The sequence below is a fragment of the Camponotus floridanus genome, unplaced genomic scaffold, assembly GCF_003227725.1.
Source record: "Camponotus floridanus strain SB8 unplaced genomic scaffold, Cflo_v7.5 scaffold1, whole genome shotgun sequence".
In the NCBI taxonomy this organism is placed as follows: domain Eukaryota; kingdom Metazoa; phylum Arthropoda; class Insecta; order Hymenoptera; family Formicidae; genus Camponotus; species Camponotus floridanus.
In genome coordinates this window covers 9,656,277-9,673,457 of record NW_020229214.1, presented here as the reverse complement: position 1 = coordinate 9,673,457, position 17,181 = coordinate 9,656,277, and the positions used below count along the sequence as shown (strand labels likewise).

Below are 17,181 nucleotides of genomic sequence, written 5' to 3'. Positions count from 1 at the left end.
ATTTACGTACATTTTTTTAGTTTATAAGAAATATGAAATCTCGCGATAAGCAATGTTAAGCTATATAAGAGTCCACAAATAAGTGAGACTTAGTAGAACATGTCATTCCATTCTCAGAAAATATTTTAACGACGTAGTAATGATTGGAGAAAACATTATCAAATTTTGTTTTTAATTTAACATGTGATGTGATATACACATTTCGAAATACACACAGATTATTTTTAAAAACACAGTTATTTACATATGTAGTTGTTAAATATTGAAATTGTGAATCTATGTAAAATTTTTGAGTTAAAGGAGAAAAAAGGAATTCTCCATTTCAAATTCATTAAAATATTTGATATAAAAGCATCTTTAATAGTAATGTCGGGACATTTTATATAGGAGAATTCACTTACCATGAAAACTACATAGGAAATCCTTGCTATTCATGTCGGGAAACGTGTCGTCGAGAATACTGAATTCAATTTTTATATGTGAAAAGATCTTCCTCGTATTCAAGGAAAGTTAGAATGGCTTCTTTTCTCAGCACTTCTATATAGTAAGTTATAAAATACATATAACCGAAAAAAAGAGGGAGAGAGATATTTCGTCGAGAAACACCAATACATTGTGTGTGTGTTGCTTCGAAAACGATTCATATTGTGATTCCTGTAAATTAATTGAGCATTATATTATTAATATCCTATATTGTAATCAATTGCTGCATAAAAGAATAATTGGCTTTAATTGGCTTAAATAATTTTAATATAATGATAAGAATGATGAAAGAGATTTATTTAAAAATATTATCGTGAATTCATATATACATACATATATATATATTATATATATATATATATATATATATATACATTAGCATGAGATTCAAGATTACTTTTTTTTTAAATAATTGAAAACAGGATGAAAAAATAGATATGAAATTTTGCAGCTAATTCTTACATCCCATAGTTTACATATATTTGCTCTGTTAAAAGATGGCAAAAATATTTAAAAGTAGAAATTGGAAAGTGGAATTGTGCCTTTATTCGAGTTATTTTGAGTATAAATGAGAAAGATGATTATAATTATTATTAGAGTACCTGTTTAGAAATTATAAACAGGATCAAGGATCAAGTTTTACATTTCCAGTTAGATTTAATTAAGATTTTCGGTTGAATTTTAATTTGTTTCTATGCGCTGTTGATGGATTTTGAAAAAAATTATTGAATATTAAAAATTATTGAATATTAAAAAAAAATTGAATATTAAAAATTATTGAATATTAAGAAAAATACAATAAAATACAGTTGAATATTGCATCTTGTCCATCATATATCTTTTTAAACATTTTAATGTTGCCTTGCACTCTTTGCACTTATAGTATTAAATCTTACAAAATATTTGGCATAGTAACTTGGGAACATTTTTAAATGTAAAAGATTTTAGTTTATTCCGATATTTTTATAGCAAAATATGTTTGACCACTCGACAGATTTTAATCTTAAATAACGTCGATTGCTATATTTTCATGACAGACTTTATATTATTTTAATGTTTGTCCAAAATAATTAGTCCAAAAATTGTCTTATTTGTCTTATCTACAGAGGTTTTAATATTTTTATTTGACTCAAACGCTTTTATTACGACACTACGCGCGGTAGTTGAAGCGCAGAGAAGAAACAACATTTCCTTCTTTCTGATTACTCGTATATTTCAAATTAAAACTGATTACATTAACAAAAAAACGAACGTTTCTTGTGTGGATTTCTTTTTAGCGCAATGTTAATAACATGTATCAGTAATTATTATAGGATGACGCATTAAATTATAAAAATTTAAAATTATAAAAATTTCTGTCCTTGACACGTAGATGTAAATTTTGTGTGTTACAGTCAATATGTTACAATCACAGCAGATTCCGCGTTTTTTACAATTGATAACGTTATGTATCTCTTATATTGGTTTGAGATTCAATGATGAAATGTATAATATATGTCCTCGTTAGGACATAAATGTTTTTACATTAACAACTGTAAAAAGCGCGGAATCTGATCTGCTTATATATTGACAAGATACAACTATAATAATTTGAAAGGCTAATGGAAATAATGTACTTACCAGATCTCCGCGGGATACAATTTAACGTCATCTACGCGTCGAGGATAGAAATTTTTATAATTTATAATGCGTCATTGTATAATAATTTGTAATGCATATTGTTAACATCGCGTTGAAGAGGAATTGAAAGATGACCCCAAACGTTTGTTTTTTGTTAAATGTAATCATTTTTAATTTGAAATATATGAGTAATCAGAAAGAAGGAAGCATTGTTTCTTTCCTGCGCTCCAATTATCGCTATGACTCTAATTTACCAATCTCGCCTATTTGTATTCAACATATAGTGTTTCGGACTTATATAAAAATCTAATTCTTTCATCTTTTTACTAATTTCTAAATATGTTGAATTTGACGGAAAACGTTTTTCATTTGAATCTATGCATCTGTAGTTTATAGTTTTCAGCTTTTAATTATTTTTGAATTTTCACGAAATGATTCGCCAGTTTCGCACACACAATAAATCACTCTTCTTTCACGTCGATGCTCGTCAACGCGTTATCGAAAGGGAGGAGAAAAAAAATTGCTTATATAATAGGTGGTTGATGCATTTAACGAGAAACATATGTTCCACGGAATGTAGAATCAAAGTCTAAATTAAATATTTCGTAATTCTCGTGTAGCTATTTCTCAGTTATGTTGTGAAAGAATGTAGGTTATTCGAAAAGAAAAAAGAGAATTTTAAATGGATTATTTTATTATTCTGTTATGTGCGTACGTGTGTGTGTGTATGCGTGTGTGTTCTCATTCCATCGCATAAAAAATATGGATATAAAATATGGATATAAAAAAAATAAATTGCTGATATATAAAGTATATATAGAATTTTATTTATTTTCTACAATGCTTTATGCAATATATCGAATATTACCATAATTCTATTTTCGCATACTTTATTGTATGTTTTGTCTTAGAAGGTTATTTTTTACATACGTCTAATTATCTCTTATACATGATTCAAATTTTTTCGATCAATCCTGAATGCCTGCTGTCGCATTATGAAGAAACGAGCACCTGCTTCATGCAAGTTGCTCCTTCGAATATACAACGGTGTAGGTAATATAGTACGACGTTCAGCTGTGCTGCAGCTGAGATAACTATTGAGTGTTTGACAGAAATCAAACGAGTATATAATATTATCATGAAATTACTATTTTTGCACAATACATTTTTCTTCAATTTCATTTTGACACTATAAAACTTGAATATCAATTTTTTAAAGCTTTATTTGTAATATTATGAAAAAATAAGATGTTTTAAAATCGCTATAAAATAATTTTTCTAAAAAAATGTTGTTTTTTTTTCAAATCTATTCTTTAAAATTTTCTTCTTTTTTATTAATTTCGCAATTTATTCTAAAACCAATATTTTCTCCAAGTAGAAATTTATGACTAAAAAATGTGATATAAAAAAGTGGTCAATTATTTACTTGACATTATTTAATAAAGCCGTATAACTATCGATAATTCTATTTAAAAAAAGAACTTTTAAATGTCTGAAACAACAACAATTTTTATTTTGAATTTGTTTATCCTTATATCTGCAAAAATATTAGATTAAAGTATTAGTTAAAGTTAAATGAAGTCTTTGTTAATTTTCAATATAATTATGGAGAGTCTAACAATTAGTTTTCTCTTTCTATTATTTATATTAGATTTATTCTATTTAATGTATAGTTTTAAGAAATATTACGTTTGTGTAAATTCTTTGAAAAATGATGAAAAATTAAGCAATACGAAAGGATATATTATACTATAGAACTTGCTTATATGTATGAATAAGAGAGACTGGATTTATTAATTTAAATTTTATTTATTTAAGTTTGCTAACCGTTTTATATAAAAAATTCACATTCAATATCGTAAAATTTGAAATAGTTTTTTAATATGGTCCATCTAGAGATAGATTCAAATGTTTGTGCGCTTGATCAGAGAGTCGTAGATCGCAAGAGAGGGATGCCGAAAAGCCACGTGACCGAGCGCGTGTTCAACAGTAACAGCTGCACCGATGCGCTCCTTTCAATTCACGTTGAACCTTCATCGAAGTAACATTGCGGCCAGATCAGCAAGCTGTATTATTCGATTGTTCGGAAATATTCTATTTCGATTTTATAAGTGCTGTAAAATTAATTCCACGTTCTTACGTTAATTAATTCGAAACGTTGCATAGATTATTTTATTTTTAACACACCTTTGAGTTAAAATTATAAAGTGCGAAATCATCGTTCGTTTAACGTCAATGCGATAAAAATTATGAATAAATAATTTTCAAAAGAGAAAAAAGTGTAATCGGAGTGGAAAAGATTTGCATAAAAATACAGCTTGAAGAATAATGAATAATCGCAGGAAGCTGATTCACACACGACGCGCGATGACAATTGCGATCATTGTTTGCATATTGGCTATATTTATTAAGGTATGTATATATATGTATGTGTTTTCTCGTAGTCATAATTAGATTTATTATTACATTTTTTCAAACAATATATTTATTAATATAAAACGAAAGAATATTTAAAATTAAATTCACAGAGGTAAATTTTAAATAATCGTTATTAGCATAAATTGTTAATTATTATTAAAGTATATGTAACTTTAATAAGTTCAATCTACAGAAAATTCGGAGGTCCTTTAACCATTGAGTTGATAAAAATAAGAAGTAAAATGTAAGAAAAGTATAACGTATATATAAAGTATAAATTTAAAAAAAAGGTTCGATTGCATCGCCATAATTTATGGGTAAGATTTTCCAATAATATCAAACCGCTCCTTGTATTCTAATTAAACTATCGTCATCGTTTTTAAAGAAAAAGGGAGAAAGAGAGAGAGAGAGAAAGTACACTTGCATTCCTTTGAAATCTCCGCATTATATGTCCTCGGATTTAATAACTATTATATATAAATAAAATACAGAACATTAAATACTTTCGCAAAAGCGCAGTTAATAATGCAAAGGTGAAATAAAACGATAATAATCGTCATCTTGAAATATCGCCAGCAGATAAAATCGGTTCTCAGATGCGAGATGCATCTTTGTAATGTACAGAATGCATGGGTATAGTTAAAATAATGAAGATGGATGAGAGAACCCCTCGCAGGAAGGTTGAACCGGAAATATCAAAGTTGTTAAGACATTTAGACGATACGTATGAATAAAATATGATCCAGTAGCAATCGAGAATCATGTGTACGATTATCAAAATTACACATTTCTTTTGTCTTATACTTATGAAAGAAACAAAAATTCTATCTTAAAATGTCTTACTCTTAGAATTAAATATTTTATAAAATTCAAAATTTGTTATTTATTTGATATAAATCAAGTTCTAAACTATTGAATTTTAAATCTTATGAATTAGAATTCTATAAATTTTATAATGTTACTAAATATCTTATAAAGATTTTATTTAAATAATAAAAATCACAGTTGTCATTATTAATTTTTTTAGAAAGGATTTATAAAGATTGTTTCACTTTTAATTAATCGACATTTGACAATCAAATTGTACGTCGCGTATCGATATAACATTCCCTTTTTAAAATAAAATGGATCATTCGAGTTTAGTTTATAGGAACATTATATTAAAGAGAGAGCGGTGAATCTCTCGATGTGAAACATCCAGCTTCGTCATTTTTGAAATAATTACAAATGTGTGCATCTCGTTGCGTATTTTGCATTGGACCGTAAAACACTTGGCATGTATATTCAAAGAGTTGAACGCACGAGCACAAAGCGCGAGCAGAGTGCACATGTCGTTTGCAAGTTGCGTTTGTGTCGGGGGCCCATTCCGCATTATACAGCACGCATTCGTTTGGCATGTCGGCGGGTTATTCGGTTCACTGGGGTACGCCGTGCTTTATGAGACTCATTAGTATGCCATGGGAACCCGGAGACGGCGGTTCCGCTGGCGATGCGATTTTCGCGATGCTTCTCGTCGCTCCCGACTCGCACTCTCCTACGCCCTCGCCAGCAACGTTCACGTGTGCGCTATAGGAAACAAGGGGTCGCACACGCATATACACACGCATACACACACGCGCGCGCGCGCGCGAGAACGTTGGCGTCGCAGCGCAAGGAAAAACGGCGTTGTTACAACGCAACACCACGTACAATTATCTCGAATACGATACGCTACATGTATCGGCAATTTGCGTATATCGGCAAATTACGGTATCGATGCGGCGTGGCCGCGGTCTAACAGGTGAAAACAGAAAGAAAGTATATATTTACGAAACGGTACTTTATAACGTACTCGTACGCATAATTTCGCGGAGAAGAGGGCGATGTATTTGCGTCGCAAGTTGAATCGCGCGAGATGAGACATGCCCCCGATTGTAGAGTTTCGGCGCAGAGTTTCAGAGGAAGGATGTAGAATCCTAGCTAAAGTTTCGCACGTGTATTTTCGTATCGTTGTGAATTATTGACGTGGAAAGACTTGTTTGTCCGAGTGGCGCCTTGGCTGCTCGGCGCTGCGAACTGGCTGAAAGCCTTGTTTACGCTGGGTGATTGGTGAGGTCTCGGGGAGTACCGGATCTCATTAGCATCGTAAGAGAACTCGAGAAGTCACGACGGCTTCCTTCGCGCTACAATTCTCGCGACATTGCCGGTTACGTTTGAACGAGCCGCCGAATAACGAACTGACGATATTCGTAGATTCGCATAATCGTGCCCTTTAATCATCACCCGCTTTTCCGCGCGACATTTAGTATCTACGAGTCTAACATTTTTTTTTACTTTCCCCTTGACAGCATCCGATGCGCACTTTATTCGCGACGTCGAAGCAGTTACAAGAGTATGCTCTTACTTCTCCCCCATCCAGGTGTGCGGTAACCTTCGACGACCCACGGAATATACCGGTATATATGTGGAGAGTAGAGTTGGTAGAATAATAGGGTGCGTAGTGGCCAAAGATAATTATCGCGGTTCTCGAGGCAGCTGCGACTGTGGGTTCACCCTCGGGGTAACCCCGGTGTCTTCCTCCGGGAAGTAGAACCGGCCCGCTGTGTGCTCGACCGAGGAAGTCGAGCACACATACATACTAAAAGGGAGAACCCAGTCTGGCGTGACTCCGCGGGTTGCTGCCTGTTGCACCTTTGGCGGTACCCTCCTCCGAATATCTCGAGGCCTTGCGGTTCGTTCGAGCTCGTTGAAAGCTTCCTGTCGGAAATGACACAAGAAAGTAGCAAATATATAAAAGAGCCGTGAATACATAATAGAATACGATAAGATGTAATATATTTGAAAATTACGTAATCAAAATTATTGTTCTCAATTTTCGATGATTTTTGACTATACATGTATGTGTTGCATATTATACGTATTTAAGAATTTATATTTATATTTTTTCCGCACATCTAATTATTGCTGTTTTCTAATCTTTGTCTGATAGTTTTATCTTTTACGTAATTTTGTCTGTAAATATGGAAATATTAAATTATTTAAGGCAAATTTAATAAATATTTCATGTTCAATATCGACAGAGATGGTAGAAATCGAAAAGATTCAATCCATCGTAGAGTAAGCGCATCGACGACGGGTTTGAGTGAAATATCTTATCCTATAATAACGTTTGGAACGTGTCTCTGTTCGGTTTTAAAATTACTGCAATTTTTCTCTCGTGCACGAGGTATCCGCCTCTTCCGGTGACAAATGGAAGTGGGCCACGTTCAGATGAATCGACGAGCATGAAAATCCAACCCTAATGATCCTATACAATCTATACTCGACTCTTTTTATATGAACAAAAATTGTTTTTTTTTTTGTTGATAATTATCTTTATAATCGTAGAAACGCAATGGAATATTATAATTACCATATTATTAACTACTTACAAATTCAATGAAAACAATTTTCAAAGTTGTGTTTGGATATTAACGATGATTTTGTTATTTTTTCTATTGTTTAACTAAGTTAAAGTTTTAAAAATTATTTATCTTGCAAAACTGCCGATGAAGCAAAGAAGATCGATACCTAATCGTCCATTAAATCATGCGAATTTTATATCGCGGTTCATGCGCATTCATCTATCAGCATTGAAATTTATCGGCATCAATGAGTCTATAAAAAAAAAAAAAGAAATAAAAGTGGAACACAAAAGGGACACCAATTACCGTTTCCGTTTCGTTCTTCCATTCCGGAAGTTTCTATTCACACTCGGCGCACTATGGACGCAACATTACTTCCGTCATTTCATCGTTACGGATCGTTTGCCGACACCATCGTTCGATTTTTCATCAGGGTCAAATCGATGCAATGCGGAATACCGTACCACGAAAAATACCTTTGTGTTATACATGAGGGCAGGGAATTCTTCGTTACTTTTCCTTCTTGTTTACTCTCATCTAGCCTCGTGGAAAATTCTATCGATATATCGCGAATTATTTATGAAACTCCCGTTTCTACAATGCATTCGTTTGACGTGCCCATGATTAGCAGAAAATCGACAAAAGAAAGATTTAAAAACGACTCTTAATGTCTAAAAATGTGCTCAACATGACGCAAATTCTTTCTCTCTTCGTATCGTTCAAATTTTTTCTCTCTTTGTATCGTTCGAGCGTAATGTTGACGTTCCGAAAGCGACGATTCGCCGACTCGTCCCAACAAACAAGAAGATTCTGCGGTTTCTGGAAACGGGCAATTTTTCCGATCGATAAATCTTGCCCAGGCAAAATCGCGTCTTCACGATTGCTGCGAGACGTTCGAGGATATATATCTTCGTTGAAGAATGTGACGTGCCTCCCACTTGAAGCAATTACCTCGAGGAAGCTTCGAAGATCGATATTTTTTGCCTCGTTGATGCTCTCGAAGTATTCTCGCCGCAAATTTAACGTCAAATATAGTTGCTCGGTTCATAACTCACTTCGGTACTGTGAATGTAATTTTCCATGTATTAAAATTTTATTAAGCCAAAGTTTGAAACAAGATTTTTCTTTTATATCTATTTTCAGTTGTATTTTTGTATTTCTGAGGATTAATTTGTTGCTGTTCAATGGCTTTCATGTTCAATGACTCATTATTATTCAATTTGCTAATTCAATAAGGTGATTATCGAAGGCTTCGAAGGCTCGTAACCCTTATCTAGCTAAGCTCGTCACAACCGTAAATTGACAGCAGGCATCCTTACATGTGAATGTGATGGCTCGTGTTACGAGCCATCTACTAAGATGAGACGATGGGCGTTTTATTGAACTATTTGAAAAATGAAACATATATTTTCTTCCGGAACAATTTTGCATTATTAATCACGAATAAATATCAACAAAACAATATTTTTAATGTGAGCGAGAGAAATCACAAAGTTGCATAATACAAAATTTTACTTTAGGTCACGAGAAAAAGTCTCGAAATAAAATTATCTTTTCTGTAAAATCACAGATCCATAAAACGATTGTGAAAGTCGAAAGATGCGCGTAACATTGAGCTTAAAAATGATACTCTACGTCATGGAAAGTTTGACGATGTATGTAGATAGCATATGTACGGAAGAAGAAGGTAAAAGGTTTCGAATTAAGGTCCGATGCTAATGATTCGCGATGACTGTCGACGCGTGCCGCACGAAGCAGCTGCCAACAGCTGCTCTAGAAAGGGATCGCTTCTCTCGACCCTCTTATTTTACTCATTTTTACCTGTCGCTTTTGTGGTCAAGCGACAACGCGCCCATATCTCAGAAGATATATATATATATATATATATATATATATATATATATATATATAGAGAGAGAGAGAGAGAGAGAGAGAGAGAGAGAGAGAAATATTTTTTTTAAACGAGACGAATCTTTTTTAAAACTTAATTATAATTAGAATCTTTATTTCTTAAGCGTTAGATGCAGAAAAAACATGAGTTTAAAGGTAATTAAATTTTCATTGCCTGATGGATCAATAAATTCTCTCTATACAAAAAAGTCTAAAATTAAATGGATTTCTAGAATCTTTTCGCGTACTTATATTAAATTGCTAAAGAAAATAAATTATATTATTTGACTGCTGTGTAGATTAAATATATGTAAAAAAGATTTTAATAATATTGTTCGATAGATAAAAATTATTTTAAATTGAGGAAATTTACAAATCGGCGTAGTCAAATAAACGTTACTTATTTCGGGCAAATTAATCGAAAGTAAGCGGAATATATTACGGAATATATTAATATTACGTATTAAGAGTAGCATTTTATGCGTGAGAGAGTACGAGGGTTCATATATCGTCTCGATCTGGTCAAAGTAGGCGGAAGAAAGGCGCAAGGTGTTCTCTCGCAGTCAGGTGGTGGCCTTCTCTTCTGTGCACCTGTTGTGGGCTCAAACCTGTATTTCAGTCTGATTAGAAAAACAGAAAAATAATAGTCGAAAATAAATGACGCACAATTCGTAATCCATTTATAGTATATTATATTATATTGTAGTATAATTTAGTTGTATTGCAAATATGTATTTACAATAGGAAAAGTAGATACGTGTCGTGCATAAGCTTCATATTATATTCAGAGATATATATTATATAAGAAATAAAATGTGACTATATAAAATCTTAATAAAAGAATACGTTAACCGCGCATTGATTAGTCATCTAATTGGCGATAGTAATTTTTATTAATCATAAGCAGTTAAAGAATGCAGTTAAATAAAATTTTATCGACCGGTCATTCAACTCTTGATTTTACACTCGCTTCCCGAGATACCTAAAAAGATATTCCGAATACTTTATGCGGCTACTAATTATAGAGGGGTTCTTTCTTTTTTAGTGACTCCAAATTAAAAATATTCATTAATAAATGAAATAAATTTTATACAAATATATATCTTAATTGATCTTAGATCAAAATATTTCTCTCATAAAAGATATAATATAACAAAATATATAATTGCCTTCTAGTGACATGTAAACGTGTATAAAAAATTGATTCATGAATTTATATGGTATTTTTAATCGTCCACAAATATTATTGAGGGAATCGTCCGGGATCGATTGCGAGAACAGTTTTCGAATCTCTTTTGGAATCCGACTTGAAAGACTACAAGACGAGCCTTACGCCTGTTGCGATTCAGACTCGGGGCTATACTAACCATCTGCCGTTCTCTGTACAATTTCAGACCAGCGAAGGCAGGCCTCACATCAGGCATCACCGGGACGGCTCGCACTGCAGCAGATGCGGTCCAGGCTGGGGCGTGATTAGCCGCTGCACCCGCGGCCGCGACACCGTGTGCAAAAAGTGTCCGGTCGGCACGTACAGCCGGCATCACGGCACGCAGCCCTGCTGGAACTGCGCCAGATGCGGCCCGGGTTTGTACGAGGCGCATCCGTGCACCTCGCGCACCGACACCGTCTGCGACTCCTGTCATCGCTCGAAGCCGGACAACCCCGACTATCGGCGTAAATGCGAGGGCCGCGCGAGGTTCTTCCTCGCGCCGGAGGACGCGCGGAGCACCGCCGAGGAGAGCATCCTGGTGAACGAACCGGCGTACCGCTTCCAGCTCGACAGCAACGACAGGGACCAGATACTCGAGAGAGACGTGGAGGCCATCCTGAGGGACAAGTCGGCCGATCGAGCGGAGGATCTAGCGAGAATCTAATTACCATATGAATATTAATCTCGAATAAAACGGATTATTGGAGTACGTCATCCTTCGCGTCCATCGGAAACCGAAGGTTCTTGCAATAATTTTACTCACTCAGTTGTTGCAAGATCCTCGAAGAAAATCGAACGTACGGTACTCGAGAAATCAACAGATCATGCAGAGTATAACACCCGTAGATTCGAAAATAGAGGATTAGAGGAAATAATGTATGTCCGATATTGATCGATCTTTAAATACTAGTCAATTAATATTTAAGACAGCTAATGTTCGACTGACAATGACAAGTAGCGTACGATCTCGGTACAATGTACGGATTGCATTCAAATGAAAATTTATTTTCTTCTGTCTCTTGTCCGTTCATTCATCATACACGCACAAGCGAATTTCAATTATTCTGCATCATACAATGCAGCACAGATGGAGCACAAAACGCTCCCTATATGCCAAATTAGAATACAAAAAAATTCTTTTCTCTTACGAATAAACAGCTATATGAATAAACAGTTATACCTTCAATTTCAATTTACGTTTACGTTACATGTTATATGTTGTAATGAAATGAATATTCAGCGTAATTCAACGTTCGTCATCTCCGTGTGGATGTTATAAATTTTATAGATATTTTGCAGTCTGTATCGAAATTTTTATATACAGTCATTCTTGAATTTTGCGATATATTTTCACGAAAATTTTCGTGATTACATTTTTATATGCATTTGAATATATCAATATTGCACATGCCACACACACACGCGTGGATTAAACTCGCTGTTACCATAGACTGACGAGAAGCTCGTACGCTTATAACTAAACGAGATACATTCGGATCCACGTAAATCCGCGGTCCTTCGAGTTTCATTTGGGATTAATACGACGCGTTATAACAAACGCCGAGTCGCATTTAGTCCTTGATTGCTATTTTCCACTTTATCGAACAGCATTTTGGAGTCCGTGGTTACGAATCGATATTTCAGCTAAATTCGGCATACTTTCTGGATCGATGCAGATGCGGGCGGTCTAAAGATATATAAGCGAGCGCTACAAATTATAATATCCTTGCTGCTAGATCAATATGACCGCGCGTTTATCATTTTTAACATAATTTGTACATATACATTTGTACATATACAGTTTTGTTTACGGATATGGATTTCTCTGTATATTACACGAGCTTACAATGGGAATGAATTTCGATGTTATACATTTTCAAAGATTTCTTTCGATATCATTATGCTCTTATTTCGTTAGATAGGTATAATATACACATTTCTAATCGAAACGTACGTGTATTCCGATTTTGAGAGTGGATCGGGATCGCCTCGTTGCACGTATATGGTTTTTTCTCGAGAAAACTAATTGCGTGAAATTAATGATAATCAAGAAAAATGGTTCGATATCGATAAACGACAAGTTCGATATATTCAAAGTGAAAGTTTTGTCGATACATGTCCTCGTTTGGTTTCACTGGATAATAATATATTGGTTTTCAACGCACATACACCAAAAATTATTTTCTCTCAAAACGAGAGTGCTGTGGACCATTTGTAAAAAATCGAAAAGTCAAGATTCATCTATTGTATCTTTTAACTTTCATTCTTTTTTAATGATACGTCAATGATTGGTCCACATAATTCATGTAGCGGTATAATATTCAAAAGTAAAGATAAATGAAAATATATTACAAATAAACTATTTACATGTTCAAAATATTTTTAATGTTTTACGAACAAATATATTCTTGGAATCAGGAATATCGTTGGAATCATATAACTTTTTTATCTATTTAGCAATATATATATACTTGATGCAATCTAATGTTCTATTAATTTTTACTAGTTAATCCTCTTATGTAATTGATAAAACCGCAATTGATAAAACCGATAGGCTAGCAATTCGGCGAGTTGATTATTCTGATATCGTTATACGATGGCTCGCATTTTTAGCGTGCATTTAAAGTTAAACGTGACTCAATTTTATCTCTATATATTTTCTTTTTTATACATAAATGTGAAACTCAAACTAGACGATTGTATCTAACGTTAAGTGTGACGACAAATACAAATGAGATATACGAGCCAACATGGCTTATTGTCTAAATCTAGATACATTCATAAAGATAATTTACACGCGTATTTTTCCTACGAGATGATACATATTATCTTGCCCGATATCACAGAAAATACTCGAATGACATTGATACCGATCGTATTCATTATTGAAACTAATCAAATATTTTTTGCATGTTAATTATCGTATCTTTTGAATCTCGTTGATACGTTTTTTTATATTAGTAAATTGCATTTATCATATATTAATACGTTTGTCAAGAATATGTTTAGCATATATTAATAAATTTCAATAGTCAAATAGACAGATGTATGCGTAACTAATAACTAATAACTAATAATTAAATGACAAATTACATGTAATCAGATGGATCAACCGATCAGATTATAAGCGATAAATTATTAATGCAAAAATGAAAAAAATGTATATCGAGCGATATTATTAATTTATCTTGATACTATACTTTGAAAAATAAGTTGTTGTAAATATGCCATATAATGAAACACTATCTAAACTATTTCTATCGCTTTATTTATCATATCATTTCGATCCTTTATCGTATATTAAATTTTTACGTGTAAAGTTACATTTTTCAGGAACATAACTTTGGAAAAATGTGCATTCAATAAATTGTAAACATGGGACGCGAATAGAGATTGTGGCCCCTTTGATACAGTTGCTTGTACTTTCATTACAACTGATCACAACGAATCAACGTTCGCAATAACTTTGATGATAAAATGAAGCGATATTATCGAACATGTTTGGATAAATGGAGGCAATTGTCGGAAGAATTAAGATTAACGAAAAAAAATCGAGAGTCAAAGTAAACATATTTTTATCTAAAGAAATATAGTATGATATAAATCAATGATGCAACTAACGTTATAACCATGCATATACAAAGCTAACACAGGTACAAGATAAATCGGTGATTTTCTTCTGGTGCCTAAGAGAAGAAACGTTTATAGGATATGGTGGGAATCGCTAGAATCATACTTGGAAGAGAAAGGAAACTGTGAACAAATGCACGTGTTACTAAAAAAAAAAGGATTAAAAATTGGTTTCGCGTAAAAGGGTTGAAATATGTGTGATTTTCAAACTTTCTGAAAAACTTTGTTTTAAAGCTCTCCTAAAGTTCTTTGAAGTTCGGAATTTGAAGGATTTAAGAATAAATTCGTAATAAAGAAAAAGTAAATATATTCGAACAATGTATATAGCTAGAACAAAAGAAAATCCCTTACACAAGATTCGCTATGAGATGAACGCCAAGAGAAATAACAGCCAATCTCTAGAGATCAAGAGACCAATGTACGTCCATTAATTCTAATTCAACTTTAAAGCCACGGCGGTCACGGAGCCAACACAGTCACAGTACAATTCATGCATACGCTATACGAGGAAATAAATACAATTTCGATAATTAAAGAATGAAAAATCGGAAACTACCACAATCAAATATCATCATGCTATACATTCGGCTCGCGTTCTTTGCGGATATTTATTTATACGAATTATTTGTTCCACTCCCGATTCTTTTTTCTTTTTGGAGGGCGGGCACTTGGCTCACAATAGAGGGCCTACTGTTAAATTCCTACAATTCCTTTAAATTTCTCTCTTAAATCTGTACACGATTAGACCGTAATAAAGAGGAGACAACGACATAAGATGACAACGCGAGAAGATATCCCATGGAATATGTGGCAGACATCCCTTTTAATTTCTCTCGCGATCAGAAAAATATTCTCAAGATACTATACGTTCGAATATCCGAATGTTGAAATATTCCAATGATGTCGCGAAATAATCCTGAAATAGAAGAAGATAGGCTCTACAACAATTTAATGCAATAAAATGCGCGTAAAAGCTTAGGAAGTTTTTCATATTATGTTGCTTTCTGCATCTGATTTTACGAGTATTCGAGTTGACGGATTACTAATCTCGTAAATTCTACAGTAAGCGTAACAATGAAAATTACACGAGTAGTACCATTCGAGATATTCGAATTACGAATATTCGAGTATGTTACATTCGAATATCGAATCGTACAGACATTGATTGCTTCGATCGTCGGTTGATCGGATCGCATCGCCGCATAATAATCTAACAACTGTGTATCGTCACACACATTTCTCTCTTAATACATAATCCGTGTATTTATAATATATATTGCATATATATTAACGTAACTTTCATTTGAATGTTTAGCGGCCCGCACACGATTCATCGATTCGCGTACATTTTTTTGCATAATGTGATTCTTATCTAACATGATTTGATTCTAACATCACCAACAGCTTCAACTTGATTCGCAATAATTGCAATAATCTTTTGCCACGAGAAATGTTGAATCATGTGCGAGTCTTTAAATCTAAGCGCAACACGCGATTTTCATCTCTATATTATAATAAACGAGTATGAACGCGAAGATAAAGGGGATATCATTATTATAAATCTCGTTGGTTGTCTTAAAACATAATTTTACCGGACATTATATAATTTTCCTCATAAATCCATGACTGGTAATCGATAGTGACGGTCGAAGAGTCACGTGTTAATCAGTTCGTTCGTTTCACCTTTTATTCATAATTTTCGGAAGAACAAAGTTCGGTAAAATGACAAACTAATACTATGAGATTCGTTAAAAAAAAAGTACGATGTATGTAGAAGATTGATAAAAATTACAAAAAACATGTCTTACACAATTAATATATTATTAAATTATTATATACATATACATATATGTTTTATGTATGCATATATGTATATGTAATATTGTAAAAAATTATGAATAAAAAATGTACATCTCATCAGCATACATATAAATTATAAAATTTGCATATATTACACGTACATTTAAAAAGAAATTAAAAAAATCTGCCACTGCAAAATGAATTTTTATAGCGATAATTTATAGATTATATTTTTAAACATGTCGTATAACATTGGTGCGCTTGTGCTACTGCTAAAGCATTAATTAAACTTTGTAAGAAAATATATATTATATTGAGTTTAGAAAAAACATTATTTATAACAGCTTTTGAAATATTAAAAATGAAAGGAATGAAAAACATCTATGTTTTTTTACATTACTTATGATTCAACAATGATTACATCAAAATCTGACAGTAAAATATTAAAATCCTGTCGCGTATCATAAAATAGTAATAATCGTAGAAAAGAAAAAAAGATAATTAAAATAACATTAATATATATAATAAAATTCCACTATATGCACAATAAATCAGAAGTAAAAAAACTGATAGCGCGTGTTCTCTCGACCAACAACTAGTCAAAATACATGTCTAATTTATAAATATGTGTCTAATATATAATCTAAGAAAAAAAAGAGAAATATAACGAGGACTTAGAAACATGGAGAAAAGGGGGGAGGATTTACACTACATATGAATATGAAATATATATATATATATATATCT

The 17,181-nt window shown here is 32.9% G+C and overlaps 1 protein-coding gene across 1 annotated transcript; it reads left to right on the top strand.

The window, feature by feature from the left end:
• The first annotated feature begins 4,108 nt into the window (after nt 1–4,108).
• On the top strand, nt 4,109–14,443 carry LOC105249658 (tumor necrosis factor receptor superfamily member 3). The gene is made up of 2 exons (XM_011255287.3): nt 4,109–4,515; nt 11,189–14,443. Exons 1-2 carry the CDS (start codon nt 4,432–4,434, stop codon nt 11,666–11,668), a joined length of 564 nt encoding a protein of 187 aa, XP_011253589.2. The 5' UTR covers nt 4,109–4,431; the 3' UTR covers nt 11,669–14,443.
• The last annotated feature ends 2,738 nt before the right edge of the window (nt 14,444–17,181 follow it).

Bases quoted from the DNA above. Each gene is read 5' to 3' on its own strand.
- LOC105249658 (XM_011255287.3), top strand. From the start codon at position 4,432: ATGAATAATCGCAGGAAGCTGATTCACACACGACGCGCGATGACAATT. The intron at 4,516-11,188 runs GTATGTATATAT...GTACAATTTCAG, and splicing joins TATTGGCTATATTTATTAAG to ACCAGCGAAGGCAGGCCTCA.